General features: G+C 47.4%; 2 protein-coding genes and 1 pseudogene across 3 annotated transcripts in view; 2 read left to right on the top strand and 1 right to left on the bottom strand.

Moving 5' to 3' along the window:
• KPNA1 (karyopherin subunit alpha 1) overlaps positions 1-1717 on the bottom strand; it is a 58489-nt gene extending 56772 nt beyond the window's left edge. Inside the window, exon 1 of the mRNA XM_071433205.1 lies at positions 1570-1717. The gene's annotated coding sequence lies outside the window, so the exon portion shown is untranslated. The remainder of the gene's footprint in view (positions 1-1569) is intronic.
• On the top strand, positions 1495-19270 carry FBXO40 (F-box protein 40). 2 transcript variants are annotated; one of them, XM_071433203.1, is made up of 5 exons: positions 1495-1541; positions 5531-5616; positions 11553-13448; positions 13967-14452; positions 18574-19270. In XM_071433203.1, exons 2-4 carry the CDS (start codon positions 5608-5610, stop codon positions 14162-14164), a joined length of 2103 nt encoding a protein of 700 aa, XP_071289304.1. In that variant the 5' UTR covers positions 1495-1541; positions 5531-5607; the 3' UTR covers positions 14165-14452; positions 18574-19270. The 2 variants fall into 2 exon arrangements, with proteins under 2 accessions (XP_071289304.1, XP_071289305.1); XM_071433204.1 differs by lacking the exon at positions 1495-1541 and adding an exon at positions 1730-3698.
• LOC139593194 (uncharacterized) lies at positions 15849-22989 on the top strand (annotated as a pseudogene).
• The last annotated feature ends 545 nt before the right edge of the window (positions 22990-23534 follow it).

Below are 23534 nucleotides of genomic sequence, written 5' to 3'. Positions count from 1 at the left end.
GAAGACAATGAAGTTACAATAAAAACAAGGCCAAATACACAAAAGATCAGCTTGATACAATCTATTAATTTACACAGTGCTTCATTAACAGCTGGGGGGAATTCTAGGCTAACTACTAACTGCCAGAGGTATATCCAAAATAGCATTAAAATAAAGATCTTCTGAGGATAAAGTTGCAATCCCATTTCCTGAGAGCTCATTGACATATCCCAACTTTGTTAAGTCTGTCATTAACATCAAGCAGTCAGAGCAGAAAATACGCCAGCAAACAAAAAAAATCCAGAGGAACAGCAGCTTGAATAAAGGATAAAGGGACCATTAAACACCACCATTCAGCACCATTTGGGAATTCTGCAGAAACAGCAGCCCGCTATTTTCACAGCTCATGACGTATCTTTTCAGCCCGGTGTTTCATTTTCATGAAACGCCCTCAAGAGGCAAAGTTTAAAATCATTGTTACAGAGACCGCGCTACGGGCAACACAGATTTAGAGACTATGAATGGGACAAGTTTCTGTTGCATACAAAGTCTCTGGAACAGGACAACTGGAAACAGCCACCCAGCGCTAACCTTCCATCGTATACAGGCAGCCAAAGAAATAACATTTTAGGTGAGATAATGCGAGGCTACGGGGTGATATTTGCAGGGAGATGGCAGAGCTTTCTTAAATCAACTAACACCACATGGGATAAAAAAAAAAAAAAAAGCTTGGAAGATCCAGGAGAAAGTTTCCCTTCCCCTCCACGGAATCGATCAGGTTGGAAAAGAGCTCTCAGATCACCGAGTCCAATTGTGACCCAACACCACCATGCTAAACAGACCACGGCACTCAGTGCCACATCCAGTCCTTCCTCAAACACCTCCAGGGACGGCGACTCCACCATCTCCTTGGGCAGCCCATTCCAATGCTTAACCACGCTTCTCCTGAAGAGATTCCTCCTAATGTCCAAGCTAAACCTCCCCCGGCTCAGCTTACGACGATGTCCTCTCGTCCAGCCGATGCCCTGCCTCTGCTCGCAGCCCGTCCCGCGGTGGGAGCAGCGGCACCGGGGCCATCCCGTCCCCGCGGCACGGAGTTGTCCGACTCCGCGCAGCCAACCACGGTTACTTCCGAAGCCGGCGCTTTGGAAGCCAAAGAGAGTCCCTCCAGCCACGAGGAGCCTGTCCCCGGGCAGAGCAGCACCGGCCCGCCTCTCCCCAGTTCCCCCGCCAGCTGCGGGTCCGGGTCCGGGTCCCGGTCCCGGTCCCGGTCCCGATCCCGGCCCACGCGCGCGCCGCTCCCGCCGCGCCGGCCCCGGCCCCGGCCCCGGCCCCGCCCCGCGCGCGGCCCCCGCGCGCCTGTTGCACGCGCGCGCGCGCACGGGCCGGGGGTTCGCGAGAGGGCTCCCGCCGCGCGCGGCACCCCCGGCCCGGGCCTCCCCTCCCCCCCCCCGCCACAACCCGAGCCGCCGGCAGCCGATCCCCGCCCGGTCCCTCCTCCCGCGGGGACGCGGCCCCGCGCACCGCCCGGCTGCCGTCACGCTCGCTCCGCCGGAGCCGAGGTAACGGGCCTCCCCCCCGCCCCCGTACCTGCTGCCGGCCCGGCGCGGCACCGCGCTGTCTCCTCTCGGGCCCGAGGCGCGCGAGCGCCGCTCCCTCCCTGCCTCCCTCCTTCCCTCCCTGCCTGCCCGGCGCTGGCTGGCAGCGGCACTGCGCACGCGCGGGGCGCGCCGCGGCGCCCTCTGGGAGGAAGAGCCCTTCCGGCGAGGCCGGCCGGCGGCGGCGGCGGCGCCCTCCTCAGGACGGCGCGGCCCCGAAGGAAAGACTACGGCTCCCGGCAAGCAGCGCGCGCCCCCGCGCGGGCGCGCCGCTCCCGCCACGGGGCACGCCGGGAGTTGTAGTGCGACGGGCGGTGGCGCCGTGCCCGGGAGGGTTTGGGGAGAGGGGAGGAGGCGCCCCGTCCGTTCCCCGCCTGAGGGGCGGTGGCGGCGGCCCCCCGGGAGTGTCGTGTGCTGGGACACGGAGGTGGCGGTGGCTATGGCGCAGGAGCCGCCAATGTCACCGCGGTGTTAGGCCCCAACGCGCCGCCCGCCAGCGCCGCCGCCAGGGAGCTGAAGCGCTGAAAGGGGTAGGGATGTTCCCGGGGCTGTTACGGCCCAGGATAGCGCAGCGGGCTGATGGTTCCACTTTAATTAATGCAGGTCCCCTAGCGGTGGCCTCGGTGCCACCGCAGACCGCGTCACTGCGGGTGCGGCAAGCAGCGGAGCCATTTCGCTGTGCCACGGGCGATGCCGCGGCCGCCTCGGACACAGCGGCGGCCGCGGGCCGGACAGGCTGCTGGTCAGCCACGGTGTACGGTGCGACAGACACGTACATGAGATTGTGTGGCACCAGCGGGCCCGCACACCCTCAGAGGAGCACAGGGTGACGAGAGCAGGAGGGGGAGCCCAAGCAGCACCCGCCAGGCTGCTTCCAGGCCCGTCCCAGGAGCATCGGCCCAATAAAGGCCCATTTCGAGGGGCACACTTAATATGGTGGGAACCCAAATTAAGGACTCAGAGAAAGGAACACCCTGTCCAGCCCCATCCCAGGAGCCTCAGCCCCCAAGCACCTTTTGGATTAGGGGTGTAGCTGTCTTCAGGAGTGTGGGACACAGGACGAGATGCAGGGGAAGAGCATTTGGGGATTGCACAGGACTCATTAGGGAATGATTAGGGCAGGAACCAGGGGTGACCTAGGTCACACAGAGAAACAAATATAGCATACAGGAATAAAAAGGGCCAGTCATGTGTCAATGGTTTGTGATGATTTGTCCACGTCCTGCACCTGATCAGTGCAGCCTGTCGGGTCTCCTCATTAAACTCCTTTTGCACTTTGCCCTGCGTGAGGAACTCGTGGTCAGGGCACCGCAGGGAGCTGCTGCTGGGGGCTGGAGAGGCCGGGATTGAGGGGCAGCCACTGGGCACTGCCTGAGCCCAGCTGCTGGAAGGAGACACCCTGTACACGTGTGTAAATACTTCTGTAAATACACAGAGGCTCACTAGGGCACCTCTGTCCTGCTCAGCTGGAGCAGAGAGTGGGATGAGGCTGCCAGTGCTGAGTGGGAGGGCTCTGTGTGGATGGATGTGTAATCTGTGTCCATATGCATTTGCTTAATTGGTGCATGTGTGAATTTGTGCATGTGCCTGTAGGGAATACAAACTCTGTCTGGCTATTGCTTGGACATGGGCATGGGGCTGCAGCAGCCTCACCTCTCTCAGGCTACCAGATCTCAGATAATTTTGCCACATCAATAGATACATATATTTGTGTACATACACACACTGGTGTATTTCACGGGGCTTCATATCGAAGCACAGCATTTCTACCCATTGAATTGAGATAAGATAGATTAAAGCAGACAGGCAACAGCTTTCTCCCAAAGCATTTGCCCAAAAAAAAAAAAAAAACCAAAACAAAACAAAACAAACAAAAAAAAAAAAAAAAAAAAAAAAAACACCAAAACACCAGTTCTGCTTTTCTTTCAGGGATTTCACGTTTCTTGTACCCTACCTAAGCACATCTGTAATGCAGCAGGAGGTCTGGTTACAGTATTGGCTGGCATTCCTGATATACCTTGAATCAAATTAGCACAGTTATGGGTGGCAGCAGAGATCTTCAGGTTCTCCTGGTTTTGATGAAAGTCTGGTTTCAGGTGCAATGGAGCTAATGCAATGCAGGTACAAGGATGAATTCCTGTTTCCTGTCTCGCTGCTCTTCTGCTCCCTTCTCCCCACCAAGTACATATTTTCAGGCAGGATAACTATGTTCATTCTCCATGTCTTGTGATAACCTACCTAACAGTCACCACAGATGACTCCTTTTTGGATCACAGTCATCACCTGCAGGCAAGGATTTGCAAAACTTGTGTGGGGTGAGGCTGTGAGGCAGCCTACCAGAGAGAGAAGCAGGTCTAGGCTGTCTGGGTCTGTGTGGTCACAGAGCAAGGCATGAAAACAGCAAAAAACACCACCAGAGTTCTGGCTGTCTGAAAGCAGAGATACCTGAGACCAGGCTGACATCAGGTGCAGGTAAAATTAAGACAGAAGGTAGCTTCATTTCTGACAACAACTTCTGAAGCCCTGAGAGTTTTTGTAATCTGAGTTAATTCAGCTGGAGGGAATTTACTCTTAAACCAATACACAATTTTGAGCAGAATTTTTCTTCATGCAAAAGCGAGGCACACCCTCAGCATGTTTTTAAACACAGCCTGAAAAGATGACAACAACAGTGAAGGCTGACAAATGACCCTCAGCTGGGGGAGGAAGAGTGGAAGTGGACAGAGTAAACAGATCAGCCATCATGCTGTGATTGGGTTAAATTTGAGTTTAGGCAAAATACCCCTGGCTCTTGTTTTCCCCAGTGCAATGGGATGCCAGAAAATGGTATCACGATAATGCAGCCCTTTCTAAAAAAGGCCATGGAGCCAGACTGCTGACCATATTTAGCTCTACTAAGTTGCAATTGGCACCAGCAAGCCTTGGTTGTCACCCACTGACATTTTGTTCAGCCCTAAAAATGAAAACAGTTGCCTGCAATGTTTCAAGCCATGAGAGTCACTGAGGACTCACAGATGGGAAAGAGAAAGATAAGGCAAAGTATCAAGTTCATCATGATTTAGGATCTCAAGGCCACCACAGCCAAAAGGGTTGTTCTGTGTTTCTGAGGCGGTGAGAGGTAGCAGCAAACAGCAGCAGGGTCACAAGGGATGTCTGCAGCCACATGGGGTGAGCACCCACCAGGGAGGAGCAGCACCTGCCCCGTCTGCACCCCTGAACCTCACTGGCATGGAGGACCTGTCCATACTCACCATCAGTATGAAGTGCTCACCATGGGAGTCACTGTGAAATGCTTTGATGGGTCCATGCCTGCAGTAAAGCTTGACTGCTCTCCTTTGCTTTGCCAGGTTTGGCTGAGGAAGGGTGGTGCTGGATCTCTACCCTCGGGCTTACTCTTGGTGGCTGGTGGGACATTTTCACTGTGCAGTAGAGAGATTGAAGCCTGGGAGTCTCCTGGGGGTCCTTAGAAGGAGGGCAGGCACCTTTGCCCAGCTGCTCAAGTCTGGGCCATTCCCACTTTCCTTGTGTCCACCCTGCCTGGACAGATCAGAAAACCACCACTGCTGTCTGTGCCAGCTGCTGCATCCAGTGACAATGGGAACTGGGTGACAATTCCAACACACAAACTGGTGTGAGCACCAAGAGGAGTTAAGTTGTCAAGGGCAAACCTCCATCAGAGAGCAGCAAGAAGCTGATACAGAGCTGGGGAAGGGGTTTGATCTTTTCCTCTCATGCAGGGGACACAGACTGCTATTGGTTCTGCCTCTCCACTTGTCTGCAAAGTATCACTCCAGGAGTGACAGAGTTAACAAATACAGTGGAGGAGACAGCTCTGTAAGCTGAGCTACGTGGTCACATGCACAGGTTTTATTTTTAACATCCCAAAACTACTTGATGTTTCTGCCTGGGCTTGCTCCGTGTCCTTCTGTTCTCTTCTCTTTCTTTGTGTGCAGTTCTCCTTCACCCACCTCACTTCAGCCCAGCTGAGCACAACCAGGAGAGAAGTGTTTGGTACGTGCACAGGGACTCTATGATCAAGGTAAGGCTTTGTAAATAGAGTTGGAGGTTTTTTTGGACAAACCTTGATGGAATGTAATGGTTACTATAGCAAGCTATAAAAATCAAGACATCTTCAAAACAGTCTTAGTAATTAAGATGAAATAGAATAATCATGAGATGTCTTAAATGACACTCTAAAACAGAGGCAGCTGGTAACTGTGAGCACTTCTGTGACATACTACTCTAAAAAAAAAAACCCCTCCATAATATATTCAGTGAATTAGCTGTAGTTTGCAGCACTGCATGCAAAATGATTGTAAGATGGGAGCTTCAGCAGCAGATCAGATGATAAATCAAAAATTAAATTTCTGTTATTTTCAGGAAACTCAGAGAATACAAGAACATACAGTAAGGGTCAGAGGAAAGGCAAGAGCAATCTTATGGCAAAAGTGCTTATACTTAAAATGAAATGAGTTTTGTAGATTGAGACTGCAAACTTTATGTTGGAAATCTAGACTGAATGAATGATGGAGTAAGAATTGCAAGAGTTAAAGGTACTACTGTACTATTTAGTCTTGTGACTGCTTAGCAATTTTTATTCATTAATCTCTTTTATTTTTATTTTATGACTTAGATCTTAACCAGTAGCTCTGAGTTTCTTTATACTGGGCACCTTTCAGAAAAGTATGTTAATGAGATTGTTACCAGAGCATAAGAACCCGAGTCCAAAGAGAAAAAAAAAAAACCATGGTTTGGACCATTACCCTCCTTTTTTTTTTTTTTTCCTTAAACTGCAACCAAACTGGACCTATTCTTTTAAAGCACCTGTTGAACTCAAACCAAGACCAAACCCATTTCCTAGTTACCAATGCAAAGTGAAATTTTGCTTTACTGTGTCTACCAAGGACAGCACAGGGACCCCTGACAGGTCTGAGGAGCAGCAGAGCAGCTCCATGTCACAGCCTGCTGATCTGCCTGTCTCCCACAGGACTCCCCAGCAAGCCCAGCACATGATGCTGGTGCTGAGCTATCCTGCACTATGCCATCAGCCCAGGGGACCATTTCAGCACCTGGAATTTTTGGGTGGGATTCTCTCAGATGAACTATGGCTACATTGCACCAGGTAGGGAGGAGCAAGAAACATTGCTGATCCAGGTGTTTTAGTGGGGAATGCAGTGCAGGGTTCCCACCAGCAGTGCCCTGTGTTACCTGTGCCTCACTGCTCTGAAGTCTCCCTGCTCCTCCTGTAACAGCTTTAGTGCATTTCACCAGACAGAAATTGCACAAGCAAATTTTGGTGCCACTTTACTGCCTGTGTGCAGCACAGATTTTCCAGGCAAGGGGGAGGCCTGATGGTGTAACAGCTTCTCTTGATCTCCATGGTCCTGCATGTCAGGTGTAGGGAGCTGAGGAGAAGCTGATATGCTGTTCTGAGAACCTAAGCAACAGGCATGCTCCAGAAGAAAGGCAAAGAACATGAATTGAAGTCCTTGCCCAACTGCTGCACTATACTGTGGATTTATTTTTTCAGTATAAAGCAATTCCAACCTGTTCAGCAACTCTGAAATAGTGTTTATTGCCATGAAACACCACAGCCTCATCCAGATGATACCCAGAAGGAAATACAGGCAGTAGCTCCCTAATTGTCACAGCTTCATCCTTCCATTGTTGGGCTTATCCAACAAGTCAGTTGTTTCACAGAAAATCTTACTCCTCCTCATGTCTTATGCTAAGGATTTGAAGTTCACCAGGATTGTTCTGGAATCAAAGTGCCCCTGTAAAATCCATGTGAACTTGTTCAAGGTCACCTCAAAAGCAGGTCTTGTTTATGCTCACTATTAGTCTTATTGATGAAGATTTCATCTACACCTTTAATTCTCCCTTTCCACCTGCCCTGAGCCGTACCATACTCACTGCCTGCCTCATTTAAGCTTGGCTGGCAGTGTGTATTGTACAAGGTCAGTCTGAAATGGCAACTGCAGAGCAGGAGTGCCATCAAGGACAGTGACCCACTGTGCTGAGTGCCAAGGAGGTCACCCAAGCTGTAGCTCACCCTGCTGTGGGTGTTGAGGTGTGGAGTTTGACTTACTTAGAGGTCCCCACGATTCCAGGCGACATTCTTGGATTTGCTTTTTATTTTGTGTCTAAGGAGAGGACTTAAGAAAACTTGGGCTCCTAGGATTCATGTACAAATGCAGTGCATTATGGTTTCCAATGGCATAGTGATTTTGTCCTCACCTCTAAGAAATAAAAATATCTATTTAGCAAAAGGAGACCCAAGCCTGATTTCTTGACAAGGTTGTTAAGCAAGTAGTGATTGAGGAAGAGCAGTGCATGAAAGGAAAAGAAAATCACTAGTTAAAGAACTTACTTGGTGTCCTAGAAAATGTGATTCTACAGCTGGCTCTGCCAAAGTTTTTGTGCAGGAGGCATGCAACTGCAAGTGAAACATAAGAACCTGAGCATCTCTGTGCTTGGCATTTTTGTCTGGCATTTACATATTTGTATAAAATACCATATATAATTCTATATATTTTTATTTTTCTAAACTTTATTTCTACATCTGCCAAATAGAAGCAATAGTATTTTTCAACCTCAAGTGCTTCTCTAGTATTGCAAAGATAAATTCATTATTGTGAACACGATCAGATCTAAGATAGTAAATATACTGACATGAAAATTCCTATATGGTAAGACAATTCCCCTCAAGATTTCAGTATAATAAAGATGAGATAAACGCTATATATTGGGTAACAAGGATTAAAAGAAATAGAGAACATTTCCCATCTGCCCCATACACTTCACCAAAAGTATTCACATTCCTTCTGGTGTAACATTATATATAACTTCAGCATTCTTGGCTCCAGTATTTGGATGTGAACTTTCGTGAGATTTTTTTAGGAGCTTGTTATCATGTTGTAAAATTTAGAAATTGTTTTATGTTCATTTGCAATCTCATCTCAGAGGCACTCTTTAGGGTCATTATCTGGGGTTCTGGTGGCCCTTTTTGATGTTTCTTCAAACTGGGAGGTATCTCTTGATTCTGTGCAAAGAGCTCAGGTACAATGTATGACCTTAGTATGTCAAATGGTCAATCACATACCAAATGAGAAAATACTTGTATTATTTTGGCTCATTGACTGCAAATTAATTAAATGTCTCCTGAAAATAAATTTTAATTGGTTTATAAACTGTAAGTTATTATCACTGAACTGGCCCACTCCAGACACAGACATAGCTGCAGTTAAAATAGCAGCTGTATATTTTTAAACCTTACTTGATTTGCTGTCATTATGGTCTAAAAATATTTACCAAAGTGGACAGACTATAGACTGTAATGTGCATTCTTTTCTTACACAGTAGCTTGAACATGATTGAAGTAATCATTTCTAGTTTGTTTGGATTTTTTTGTTTCCTAACCCAGACCTGGAGAAATTTTGCAAGTTGCAGGGAATCAAGAAGTGTACAAGTTTAGAGAAATGTTTTGTCACCTGACTTATCTGTGTGTCACCTGCCTCTGGATGTTACATATCAAACCTACTGAGGCAAAATTTGTAAACTTTCTGCTGAGTGATTTGAGTTTATAGTTTGTGTACTTGCAATAATACCATCAACTAAACCTTAGCCAACTAAATTATCAATTAAAATACAGAGCTCCTGATTACTGGCATGTCAGAATAGAAGAAGCATTCAAACCCTGATAAATATCAGAAAGAAACTCTCTGTCCCTTCTTTCTGTCCTCTATGTTCACAGATTTGACAATGAGAACAGAGGAATAGATATCTTTTGTCTGAAAAGAACAGCATATACAAGTTAGAGATGAGGTAAACTAAACTAAAAAATGCCTGAATAATGAGGAAGACTGATTCTGCATCTGAATGCTGTGATATGGTCACTTTTCATAAACAAAGCATGTCTTTTCTTTCTCTACACATGATTTGGACAGGGTTTATTTCAGCACACAACAATATGAAAGCAAGCTTCTCTGCAGAAACTTTGCCATCAGTCCTTTCTGTGTTTTGGAGAACAAGAAGGCCTATGCCTCTAATGTAGGGGGGTTTTTTATCAACTATCTCTCCCCAAGAGTTACTTTTGCAGTGGAAAGTATTGTTCACACAGTCATGTTTTTATTGCAGTGTAATGTACCCAGCCTTCCTCTGACCTTATGCAAGTCATGGCTGGGACTATTTTTAGAGATTATATTTGCAGCAAAATGCTACAAGAATGAGAGCAGCAAGGATGCCGCCAGTGTGAAATAAATCCATCTGTATCTCCTGCTTCTCTGAACTGCATAAAAGTAGATGTAACTAAGCAGCCTAAAGCAGGACAGGTGCCACCCCAAACCACATGTATTTAAGGGCTTGGTGTGGCTGAGGCCACCCTGGCTAGCACCCTGGTGTCACCTCTGTGCAGAAGCCAGCATTTCCTAAGGCAAGGCAGGGATGTTATAAAGGGAAGGTTTTATTTTCTGCATTGCTGTCTTGAGCTCTTTCCTTGCAAAGGTGGTGGTACCTTATACTTGAGAGTTCAAGTTTGTCTCTGAGTAAAGGGACCACCAAGGGTGTGTGTTCCTTTACTCTGCAGGGCCAAGAAGGAATGGGGTTGATTCATTAGGAGGTGTAAGTAGGTATTGATCAGCACTGGAAATTGCAAAAGAACAAAGTTGTGTTGAGCAATTAATGCACATCAAATTTCCAAATGTGAGCGTTGGTATTTAGTGCAGAGACCCACAAGCATTGCCTTTCCCAGACGTCTTTCCTTCTCCAGTGTTGTTCATGGCTTCCACTGCTAGGGTGTAAAGGTGTGAAAGATATGAAATTAAGAGAATACCTTCAAGAAAGAGAGAGGAAGTTCTTCACATAGAATCTCTTTCCCTCAGCCTGAGCCCACTTCCTCTGCAGCACACCTCTCCCCACAGCTAGGTCACTTAACCCTGGGTTTGCAAAAGAAAAGCATATAGGTAAACACTACTTTTCTTGAACTTGTTTTCTTTAATCTAAGAAAAATAATACAAAGTCTAAATTATTTTACTACCAATTTCTGTCTTTTCTCAGAGCCAAGTGAGAGTCTACTGGGGCTATGATGGTTCTTACTGCATGAAATGGCAGGGGAGGAAGATCTGTCAAAATTTTTTTCCTATTTTCACATAAAAAAGAAAAGCACCCTGTGTCCTGTTTAAAAACAAAACTCATGTTCTTCCTTATCGTTAGCTTTTTCTTTCAACAAAAATTCACAGTGATTCCAGAACCAGGTGGAATGCAGCTCCTATAGTAAGGAGCAGGAAGTCAAAAGCTGGGAGGTTTTTACTTGCAGCAGGTTTTCTATGGGCCAAGTTACTGATACCAGTTGAAGGTATCCAGGGAAGTAGTGACTGAGCAGCCTCTAGTTCTGTAAGCTAACAATTGGAGTGTGAGGGTAAATCAGGAAAGCAGAGTAAAGAAGGCCAAGGAAACTAGGCCTCTTACCCAGGCTGTTTCCCACACTGGAATAATCCTGAAGATAATCCTTACTCTTGACCTTGGTGGTGTAGAGCAAAGGGAGGTTCACTGTGCAACATTCATGTCTTTGTGGGGAGATGAGAAGAGGCCTAGGCCAAATCTAGAGAGGAAAAAGGAATGTAATTTTTCCTACTCAGTGTTGAGGAAGTGGGATGCTCCTTCACTGTGCCCCTAGCAGTCTTGATTTCAGCAGCCTGGTGAAATGCTGGGACAGAAAACAGCTCATACCCTGGCTGCCTGAGCTAAGGAGTAAAGACCTTGTCTGTGTCTGTGCTCTACCAGGCCAGGCTGTACTGTGGGGCTCAGAGGTGATACATGACTGCATGGAGCTGGCAGTCACTTTCTCACAGCCTCATTCCCACCAGAAGTGCATGTTAACACCTCATGTGTAGAAACCAGCTATGGGCATGGAGGGTCTGTGGCCCTCCTCGTTCCTTCAGACAATAACTCTTGTCTCCTTGTCTTTGCCACACACAGCACCAGGCCCAGAAAGCTCCCCCTGGGCAACACAGGCACTGTGAGCGATGTTTCAGCCGGCACTGCCGCGCACCCATTGAGATCTCCGTGTCCTGCATGGTGATCAGCTGCCGCCTCCATTGCGGGGCCACCTTCCACATGTGCAAGGAGGAGGAGCACAAATTGCTCTGCCCCTTGGAGCAGGTGTCCTGCCTCAACTCAGCCTATGGCTGCCCTTTCTCTATGGCCCGCTTCAAGCTGGGGAAGCACCTCCAGGTCTGTCCAGCCAGTGTTGTCTGCTGCTCAATGGAGTGGAACCGCTGGCCAAACGTGGATTCAGACACAACGCTGCACAAGAATATTATGAAAGAGACCTTGAATGAAGAATGTCTGGACACAGCTTTGGCACTCAGAGACCAGCAGATACTTTTCAGGGCTTTGAAAGTAGCTGAATTATTTCCAGAGTGGAGGAAAAAGGATGAACTGGAAGAACTAATGGATCAAGCCATGGGTGGGGAAGCAGGTGCTGTGGGAGGAGCTGCCTGTGGTTCCCAAGAGGGCAATGACCAGTCTGAGCTCAGCCAACGTGAGCGGGAAGATTTGGCAAAGGACAAAGAGGGAATGGATCTGGGGAGTTACAAAACATGGGAGAACATTTTCAGCAAAGAGCTTCTGGCTTGCCAGGTAACAGGCTCAGCAACCAGCACAGGACAAAAGACAGAGGAGGCTTCCAAGAAAACAGCAGCAGCCTCCCGTGCTGCCAGCTCCACAGAGAAGGCAAAGGAAGGACCTGATGGTGCAGAAGAGGGAAAGGGCCAAAAGTCTGAACAAGTAACACCAAGTAGAGAACTGAATGGACTGGCTCCCTGGCAAGAAGGGGTCCTGGAGAGGCTGAAGAAGGAAGTCGGTGTAGCGGATTACAACATGTATCTGGTCCATCACGGGGGAATGCTCATCCGCTTTGGCCAGATGGCTGCTTGCACTCCCAGAGAAAAAGATTTTGTCTATGGGAACTTGGAAGCCCAGGAGGTGAAGACTGTCTACACCTTCAAAGTGCCAGTTAGTTATTGTGGCAAAAGAGCACGACTAGGAGATGCACTGGGCCACAAGATGCCAACTTCAGACAAGTCAGTGGATACCTCAGAACTGGGAATAAACATAGAAGAACTACCTAAGACAAATATCGTTGAAGCCACACTGCTGTGTGCTCTGGAGAAAGAGCTGAAAGGCCATGAGATCTCTGAAGCAAGAGGTATCGATGGACTCTTTGTGGATTTTGCAACACAGACATACAGCTTTCCTTTGGAGCCCTTCTCCTCCAGCGCAGTTCTAGCAGATATTCTGGATGAAAACAGCCCACCAGAACTGCACATGGAGCTCTACACTGAATGTGTAACCAGAAGACACAACAAAAGCAGTTCAGCTTTCACGTTCACTTGCAGTCATTTCTTTAGGAGGGATGAGTTCCCATTCCACTTCAAGAATGTGCACGCTGATATCCAGTCGTGCCTGGACGGATGGTTCCAGCATCGCTGCCCACTGGCCTACTTGGGATGTCCTTTTATCCAGAATCACTTCCGCCCCGAGGGACTTAAGGCCAAGGTTATTTACAGCAAGCCTCTCAAGACATTTGCTATTAAGCCAGAGGTGGACACCCTTCTTGCTGAACCGGGCAAGTGCAATTTCATAGTGGATAGTCGAGGGAGAAGCAAGGACTTGCTGAGCAGCCTCCCAGTGGAAGTGCTCAAGTACATTGCAGGATTCCTGGACAGCTTCAGTTTATCTCAGCTATCACAAGTGTCAGTGCTCATGAGGGACATCTGTGCCACTCTTCTTCAAGAGAGGGGAATGGTTCTGCTGGTGTGGGAGAAAAAAAGATATTCCCATGGTGGTACTTCTTGGAGAGCTCGCAAAAAGGCAAGTGACTGTGATACTGGGAAAAAGAGTCATGAGTTCTCTTCAGATAAAACATAGGGATGACAAGAAAAGCTGCATATAAATATGCAGATGTGGGGAAGGTTCATGAGGTTGTGAATTTGCATGGGGGTTTGTTGTCAGGGCCCAGGGCTGTAGGGTGCAGTACATCTAACAAAAGGATGAAGGTGTAACTAGACATTTTCTGAAAGTCCCCACCCAAGCTCATCTTGGGTAACCCATTTGCATGTGCACCATTTCTAGGCACTGAGAACTAAGAATTCCTGATATTTAAGTACTACCATCCCCATTAAAAATGGCAAGTGATAACTAAAGCAGCAAAACCAGCAAGTATGAGGTACACAACAATACAGACCCATTTTCACTTGGTATGCCAGCCCTGCACCATCAGACGTTCATTGCAGTGTCCAGAGTGAGTAATGCACACCCATTGTAAGCATAGACAGGCATTTAAAGTCCTCATTTTCTCTTCCCAATTCCTATCCCCTCTCTTGCATTAGATCTGGCAGTTCAGCAGCCTGTTCTCCAGAGTTCACAACTGGCAGCGCAGCGATGTCCCGAGCATGTCGGAGCACCTGAGGAATTGTCCCTTCTACCAGGTGGAGCACAGGACAGACCCCGTGCTGCTGACGGGCATGAGCGAGTCTCAGGAGCAGACTCGAAAGACTTTGGTCTCTACTTTCAAGCACAGAGTCTGAACAACTTACTTCCCCTCTTCCATGCTCCCTTCAGGGCTCTGAGATGAAGATTTGGGGATTCAGGTGTAAAGATTGTTGCTTCCAGCTCTTCTTTGGACGTACAAAATTGGCTTCTCCCCAGCTGCATTTGAAACCTCTGCATTTTTTTCCCCTACATTAATTTTTTAAAGCTTCGACCACTGCATACTAACTTCACATGCTTTCTGTTTTCTGTTCCTGGTTTAATACAACATCCTGAAGAAAGCAATGAGGATCTTATTTGAAAACAGCATTTTTACATCCTTGAAGGTAGGCTGCTGCTCCTTTACCATGTGCCTGAGATAAGCAAGAGCAGTTAATATACTTAGCTCAAATAGATCTGAAACACCTTAGTTTTGTCCAAAAAGCCAAGTTCTCGGAGCAGAAGTAGGTGCCCTCCTGCCTGGCAGACCTAGGGACTGCTAACCTGCTCTGAGACGTGGGCAGAAGAAAAGGACACCCCAAAATTACATTAATTAATTAGAACTCCAGTGACAACTTGGGAATTCACTGTGCAGCCACAGACCATCATTTAGGACCCTAAGGCAAGCACACCTAGTTGAGTGCAAGCCTAAGGCTGAGCTCATGGGAGCATTCAAACCAAACCAAAGCAAGCAAACTTGTTCTTTGTTAGAAGTAACCAAGTGGCAAATAATTTCGGAGACTCAATTGACTTTTTATATTTTAAGGTAACAACTTTCTGTGTTTTATCTGAAAATTCATTAAAGCCATTAAAGAATATTTGAAGTCATTTTCAGAACACCTTACCAACTCAGTTTTACAGATTCTAATTGTAAGCAACTTAAAACAGGATGTCAAAGAAATAATATTCTTTTCTATAAAAGAAAAATAATTCAGTAACCCATTCAGTAACTGTTGTAGTGCATTTTTATATTTTGTAATACTTTGAAGTAGCTTTGTTTTGTGTCCCCATATTTTTCCTAAATGGTTTATCCCAGACTGTATCCCCCTCCCTTTACCTGTGTTATCCCTCTCCCAGGATGAGATCATCCCCAAACCCCCACCCTGGCTCTCTGTCAATCACTCAGCATCCCATCCCCTCCATCCAGAAGTTTCGGTCCAATCGTCGAGTGATTAGCCAGAGGCTGGGAGTCAGCCCCCCAGGCCTTGCCCCATATGCTGTCCTAGATGTCTATCCCTCAGTACCCATCCCTTAGAGTTACTTATTGGTTGGTAAAGTGTTATCTACTTTGGGTTTCCACCTCCCTTTAAATGTGACCTTGGCACATCTCCCGGGGCGCTCTCGGCAGGAGGCCCCTGAGGTGCAGGAGCTCCTTTGGGATCCTAATAAAACCTTGGATTAACCCCTGCTAAGGGTCGGCCCTTTCTCTTCTACCAATGTCTCTGGTGTCTCTTGTGTGGCAAAGGCGACCAGCCCAGGTGCCCTCAGCACCCTCGGGGCACACACAGACAGTGTCTCCCTGCCAGCCCAGGTGCCCTCAGCACCCTCGGGGCACACACAGAGAGTGTCTCCCTGCCAGCCCAGGTGCCCTCAGTACCCTCGGGGCACACACAGAGAGTGTCTCCCTGCCAGCCCAGGTGCCCTCAGCACCCTCGGGGCACACACAGAGAGTGTCTCCCTGCCAGCCCAGGTGCCCTCAGCACCCTCGGGGCACACACAGACAGTGTCTCCCCGCTGTCGGCCATGTCGGGGCTGCCCCCCCGGTGTCTGCCGACTCAGGACTGGCCCAGGGCTCCTGAGAGGCTCGCAGAGAGACCGAGACAAGTAACTGTATGGATAATGTTTGCTTCAGTTGAATGGTCTGGAGCATAGAATCTTTTTTTACAGAGCAGAAGACTGGTTAGGATTTGGTTTATCTTTTCATAAATACAATAACCAAAACCAGAATGGGCTTGCTGAGGCAACGGATGAGAGGGAACAGACATGTTACCAGCAGTGTCTGTCTCATTATACTGCTTGAAATCATTCCAGTGGTGCTAGTCAGAAATGCCATGGATGTGATGGCGGGTGAGATTCCTCTGAAACAGCTGTAAATTTGTCAGCTTAGGACAGTTTCCAGCCACTGCACAGCCACAGGGTGCTGACTCACCCCCTTTCTTTTTTAAGTTCTTAGCCAGAAGTGTGAGCTCAGGACTGAGGTCTGTCTTTCATCCCTCTGTCTCAGGCAGGAGAACCTTGCTGGGAGCTGGGATATTTGCTGGCCTGGAGCACTGCTCTTCTCACCTGTGCTGGCCAGGTGCAAGCTGGCTCAGGCAGATGGAGGATATGTGCTGCCCTTGCCATCCTTGACCTCACTGCAGATGTGAGATGAGGTGGCCATGCAAGAAGGAGCCCTCTCTTACCCAGAGAGGTTTCTGATGCACCTGAGCTGAGTGCTTGGTAACCAAAGGCATGAATTGCATGGTGACCCAAACCACCCTGAGTACAGCTCAGCCTTGCCTACACTTGCAGCTTAAGTGGTCCCTGTGAGATTTTTAACCATATGAGGATGTTTTTCATCTCCAGACACACACCCTCAGGGGCATACAGTCTGAGCTGTGAGGACAGTGGAATCGTCCCAGGAACAGGAAAAGCAGCACTTCTTTTTTCTTTTTCTTTTTCTTTTTCTTTTTCTTTTTCTTTTTCTTTTTCTTTTTTTTCTCTTTTTCTTTTTCTCTTTTTCTTTTTCTCTTTTTCTTTTTTTCTTCTTTTCTTTTATGCTACTCTATTTTCTGCCCCTAGAGATCCTTTCTGGGAAGTCTCACAATGCTTTAGACACGAAAATTAACTTCTCTGCACAGGTATCCTGCAGAAAACACAAGTAGCATCCCAGGTTTATAAAGAGGAAATGGAAGGAAATGAGCACAGGGAACCTAAGCTGGGCCAGGAGCAGTTAGAACCACTCTGATCCTTCATCCTGAGGCTTAAGCCACTGCACAAAAACAAACTGTCCATCCTTTAAAACTGCTTACAAAAACTCATGTGTCCTCAAAACATTCCATAACATGAGCTGCCCAATATTATCTCCTTGTTTCACCCAGCAAAGTTGACAGATGTGAAAACATACAGCCAGAATTCCTAACTTCCTAGGTCTCTAGGAATACCTAAGAGACCTAGAATTCCTAGGTCTCTACATCAGGGACTCATTCTTCACTTACCATGTATCTGATTTTGAAGGATGCTGAGCACCCAACTGTAGCTGCAGACAACAATATCTGCAAATGCATGTCCAAAAATTGGGTGCCAGAATCTATGCTGGGTGCTTGAAAATGGAGCCACTTACTTTTATGGATAATTTGGGGAGGGTGGAAAAAAAGGTTGCTTAAATAATAAGGTCTCAGAGTAAGTCAGTGTTCAAGGCTGGCAGGAGGCGATGAAAAATTTCAGCCTGTGAACAATCTCTCACATGATCAGCCACTTTAGCTGATGTAAAGTGCTGTGGCTGCCCTGAAATTTTGGCCTATGTTAGGTGTGAATTTGGCTCATTTTACCTTTAGTGCCAGTGTCACCAGCACCACTGCCATTCTGCTCCTGGCTGCCTTCTGTCAGTTCCAGAAGATTTTGTTCTTGCCGCTCCCTGCTCCTGGAGATGGCACAACTTCAGTTCCAGCCTTATTAAAATGGATTCTGCTTATTCCCTCCATAGGGAATGCCTGAGTCAGACTTCAGGGGGATGCAACCTTTGGAAATATGATTGTTGAGGTCAGAGTTAGGAATACTGCAACCCTTACCTTGTGGGATCAGCCAGGGTGTGCATAGAACATCCAGGAGACTGGATCATTTCCCTTCTGGCTCATTTCCCTTCTTCCCTACAGGGCATGCTGGAGAGACACAGAGTGTTCATTCATAGAGAGACATATTTGCTCCTGTGAATATATAGGTGTATTTCTGAAAAACTGTAAATTTGATTAGGTAACCTTCAGCATATCCAGTCAAAGCTGAAAGTCCACAGCCAAAATCTTCAGGTTAGTCTGGTCAGCCTGATCCGGGAGAGGCAAAGCTGTACAGGGACGGGAAGATCACCCTTGCATTTCTGCATACTCACCTGGCCAATGTCAGCAGGGAGCTGCTTCTCACTTCATCCCAGCCTTACCAGGGGTGGAGAGCTCTGGGCTGGTGTCAGATGCAGTTTTATTAATCTCAGGGTCATGCCAAGCTAGCTCAGTGTTGGTGGTCCTGCCATTAGCAGAGTCAGTAGAAGATTTAGGAGCTGGAGGGAACTGAATTTTCCTGCACTGTGTGTCTTGGTGAGCACAATGCTGACTTATTTAAAAGGTGAGAGGCTTTGGTTTGGGTTCAGCAAGTCCTTAGCTGCTGGTTTGAGTCTGTAATTTGGCAAAGAAAACTTTGGTTAAATCTCAGCTTGAGTAATTTGATTAGAAGAAACTGATCATGTGGTGTCTTTCAAAATAGTCTATTGTTTTGGCAGGGTCTGAACTGGAAAAGGGGATCCAATTCCAGCAGAGCATTGAGGTTGCTCTCAGTCCAGCCCCCACACTCTGGATCTTCATGACTTTGATCTTGTTTGTGCTGTCCTCAAGTCCTGTGAAGTGCAAGAGCAATACTCCACACACTCCAGGCTGATGTGTCTTGCAGTGTTTCCTCTCACTGGAAAAGTGGAAGTGAAATGAAGGCATCGTGGAAATCAGAAAGGTCAGAGCAGGGCAAAAAAACTCATGACAAGAGAAGACAGGAACCAGAAAAGGTAATGGGTTTGGATAGAGAGACCTGCCTCTTTGTAGGTGGTGTGAGGAGGGGCAAGAGGAGACAGGTGAAAGGGCACAGGAATGAAAGGGGTTGGGATGTGCTGCCAAAACCAGAGGTTTTCTGGATAGAAGGATTTCCTTGAGAAAGACTCTGGAAGTTCCCAACTGGTGCTATACAGTAACATGGGGCAGAAGATAATTTTTAAGGGGTGAAAGGGCAAGTGATCTGCTGACATGTATCCTAAGTCTGGGTTGAGGGAAGGAATTTTTTGATGGACCTCCAACTCCCAAAACTGAGAGAGCACAGATAAGGTGAAGTTTATCTGAACAGTGCCTGTCATTTTGTGAAACTCTGTAACTCCTTGTTGCATTCTTAGGAATAAAAATTATTGTGGTATTAAAAAATCCATTCAAATTCAAGTCCTAGATTGTTTTCTTGACTTCATCACATAAATGTATGTTTTGCCTTCAAACGAGGTGTGGCAGTTCCTGTTTCATATTCATTATGCTCCTGTCCTCTGCTCTGCTCTTCACTATCATTTTCCTGGTTGAAGACTTTTATTTATATATGTTTTATATTTATTTAATTTTAACAAATATTTTTAGGTTTGACCTCATCTTCTTTACACAGCCACTTTCTCCTTCCTGATTCAGTTATTTACTTAAATGAAAAACTATCTCTTCTTTTAAAAATCCATTTTCCAGATTCCAGATTCCAGATGCTACATTATATCTACAAACATATGAAGAAAATTTTTCTCCTTACCCTTCACCTTGTGGTTGTTCATCCAGGTAGCTACAGAGGGGCTTTTCCTTCTTTGCTTTGCATGTTCCAGAGATACTGCACATCTCTGTCAGAAATTCTGAGCATCTTTCACATACAGTTTCCTTACCACTGCATTCTGCACTAAAGATTCTCAAATTCCTTGGGGTTTAGTTTCTTTTGAAACAAAACATGCATAAGCAGTGCAGGTTTATTCTTATTTATCTTCCCACTGAATTTATATGTAAGGAAATTATGATCACACACTCCAAATTTATTTTTGATGGCCACCTGCTCTATGACTTAATTGCTATTTACAGCTAACAAATCTTTTGTAAGTTCAGTGATGGTTTGGTGAAGGAATTTGTCATGTCATGCTGAGAATCACAGGCCTGAGGCCCATTATGATGATGAGAGATGATTCACTGGTCCATAACTCTGAAGTTATTTTCCCCATGTTAGCAGAGTTCTTACTGGGGTTTATCTCTTTTAATATTTGCTCTCTCCCTACATATCCAGGTATGAACTTGAGCATTTCATGGCTGACACTGAGCTGCACCACAGAAAAGCCTCTTTTAGCTTTCTGAGTTCCATCTAAACAACCTGTAACATCATACATGTGGTATTAATGAACTGGTTTTGTTTTCCTTTCTACCAGCCCTGAACAGCAGAAGTTTTACACCGGGGATGACTGTAAAGCTACCATGTTGCTGGTACTTGCCTGGTACCTAGTTTACACCCTATATTGTTTCCTACCAATATCTAGAAGGTGGTTACAAAGATAATGGAGCCAAGGTCTTCTCAATAGTACCAGGTGATGTATCAAGGGACAGTGGCAACAAAATGAAACTTTGTAGGTTGAGGCTGAACCTCAGGAACGACATTTTTACCAGAAGGGCAAAAAAGCCGCACTGGGACAGGTCCCCAGAAAGGCGGCCGTATCTCCACTCTTGGAGGGTTTCCAGATTTGGACAAAATTATGGTGACCTGAGTGAGTCAGAGGTTGGACCAGAGACCCCTGGAGGTTTCCTCCCAGCATCACTTCTCTGATCCCACAGCATCACTTGAGATTCCCTCAGTGCCACCCTGGCCTCACCTGCTTCCCTTGGCTGAACTAGATGGTTCTTTGGCTGCTGCTTTTTTCTGCTGCTGCTTCTCTCATCACAAGGAGTGTATTCTTTACCCTTGATGTCTAGGCCTCTGCTCATTGATACCTCTTATCTGTCATCACATAGTGATTTTACAGGTTTTCATCTCCCTGAGTAGGAAAACAGATCCACAGCACTCCCCCAGCAGCTGCAGCACCACTGAATAGCTCCCTTGAACTCGATGCCTTCATGGTAAAGCTGTGCTTTGTTGGAATATGTGGGTGCCCCTCTGAGAGCATGGGTAATGCTGGACAATAACCTGTAGGGCCAGGGGAGCACAGGTGAGTGCATCTCAGACTGGCAGGGACTCACAGGATGTGCTGGTAGGTGTGTGTGATCTTAGCCTGGAGAGGCAGAGGGAGCACCAGGCAGAGCAGCTGGCCACATCTGACAGCTCATGGCTCCTGAGCATAGCTTCTGCAGGAAGAGTTTATATTCCTTGTAAGGCTTTTCCAAGCAGGACTCAACTGGTGGGTGAGGATGGGACTGGGATGCAGAGGGTAAGGCTGTATCCAGACCTCTGAGCTGTGTCTGGGGCTTATCATGGTTTCCTGCAGGTGTGTATCCATGATTTCAGCTGCCCACAGCAAGGGTGAGCTCTGTTACTGTGAGGAGAGGAAACAAACCAGCAGAGAAGCAGTCAACTTCTCCCTGTGTGTTTGAAAGACAGAGAAAAGGCAGCAGTTAAACACCCTCAGAGCTCATCCATTTCCTTTCTCACAGCTTCTTTTATCCCCAGTGACTTCTTCCTGCAAAGCCAGGGCTAAATTGGCAGCTGCTGATGGCACTACACTCCCACGGGGCTAAAGGGGAGCTGGAGCTGGCTCTGCCACTGCAGAGCAACCATCTTCTTTCCAGCTGAAGAAGGTTTTGCAGGGAAAGAAAAAGAAGAAAAAGAAAAAGAAAAAGAAAAAGAAAAAGAAAAAGAAAAAGAAAAAGAAAAAGAAAAAGAAAAAGAAAAAAGAGAAAAGAGAAAAGGAAACCCGCTTCGGCCTCCAAGTATTTCACAAAGATAAAGTAGTCTAAGAAGCAAGTATGCAGAGAGGTGACTATTTTTAAGCACTGCAGGTTGGGAAGGGCTCCTCAACCCCAGTGGTTGTGCCTCATTTCCCTGCTCCTTCCAGGCTCCCAAGCTTGGTGCAGGAAGAGTTAATAGGTTTAAATGTAGGGAGTTTTTTTCCCTGTAGCTTTGTCAGAGTGAAAGTGAAGCAGCTCTGGTAGCCAGTGTGGGGCTTCTCCTGCACCCCCACCCCTGTAGTGAAGGTCACCCAGTGAAAACAGGGTCCTCCCAAAGCTGAATGCTCTTCCAGAGGGGAAAATGGTGCAGGGTGAGAGGGGTCCACTGACAGTCAGTATCCATCCCCCATGCAGAATCCCTGCTGTGTATGGTCTAGGATGGGGAGGAGGTGGATTCTGAGATCCCCACACACAGCTTTCAGCAGGCTGGTGAGGGCCCTGCCTTACATCCTGGCTCATGGTTACTCTGTGGCTCTCCAGCAGGGTCAGCACTGCCCTGCTGCTCAGAAAAACCCACTGCAGCAGCCAAGGAGGGAACAGTGCTGACTACAGGTGACCAGGTGGCCAAAAGTCCATGTGGATGTATCAAAGCTGCTAGGAAGTGGGGACCCATCCCTTGGCTGCAAGGACTGAGCCTGGGAGACAAGAGATGCAGCATTTGTTTGTGTGCCCACCCCACAGCACCAGGCCCAGCAATCACCCAGCTGTGTTTGGCCAGTGAGGAAGGGAAGTGCCTGGGGGCAACAGGAGTCCCCTGTCCTCAGGCACTGACGCTGCCCTGCACCCTCCTACCACTGCTCCCAACACCCATTGTCAGAGCTGCTCAACTTCTTTCCCTTGTCACTGTACTGTGCTATCAATAAATCAATTCCCTATTTACCTCCTCCAGGACTTCCTAGAGTTCCTGTCATTCCAGCAGTGGCATCATTCAAGAGAGATGTGAAGACTAGTCTGACCTGCCCCAACACAGGAATTCCTCTCCCAAACACACATTTCTCCAGTCACTGGCAAAGCTGAGATGGCCCCTCCATCATCACCTCCTGCCTCAGCAGCAGCTCAGTCCCAATGCAGGCACAGCCACCTAGAGCTGTCCTGGCAGAGCCCATCTCACCAAGGCACCAGGTAGGTGTCAGGGGCAGAGAGACAAGTCCTTCATCCTGCCCAGACCTCCTCACACCTCATCTACCCACCTTGGGGATCAAAACCTCTGAGTCACTCCACATCTTCCTGGTTCCCCATGCTTTCTTTCTGGTGTCCTCTCACACCCATTCTCTCTGCCCTCCTCTACCCTTTCACTTCTTCAACTTTTATTCGACTCCCTGAGGTTCTGAGGGAGCAAACAGCTCATTTCCTTCAGGGGAAAAGAGATTTTATGGCTGAAGGTGAAGCAACAGAACAAAAGTCTGTAGCAAGTGCACAGGCACAAGAAAGCACTCATGCCCCAAGGAGTTGGGCACACAGCTGGACCCAATGTTCAGCTGGAGGCTGAAGCTACTAGAGAGCTCTATTAAAAAATGCTTCCCCCTGTTGGAGCTGCTGGGATTCACACTCTCCTTGCTGATGTCACATTGCTCCTGTGTCTCCTTGTGACCCAGCAGGGAACAGCAAGCTATACCTGCAGTTTAACAAGTTATGACACATCAGTGCAGCCAGCACACCCGACCCCGGGTCTGTGTGGCTTTGGCTCGCTTGTTTCCTGTCACATGTGTGACAAGAGCAGCACACATGGCCAGCTGCGGGGTTGTTCAGCTGTGAC

Source organism: Agelaius tricolor, unplaced genomic scaffold (genome assembly GCF_023055355.1).
Source record: "Agelaius tricolor isolate 1412-34295 unplaced genomic scaffold, bAgeTri1.0.p SCAF_9, whole genome shotgun sequence".
In the NCBI taxonomy this organism is placed as follows: domain Eukaryota; kingdom Metazoa; phylum Chordata; class Aves; order Passeriformes; family Icteridae; genus Agelaius; species Agelaius tricolor.
Note: the sequence above shows the minus strand (reverse complement) of the source record. Positions and strands in the feature narration are given on the sequence as shown.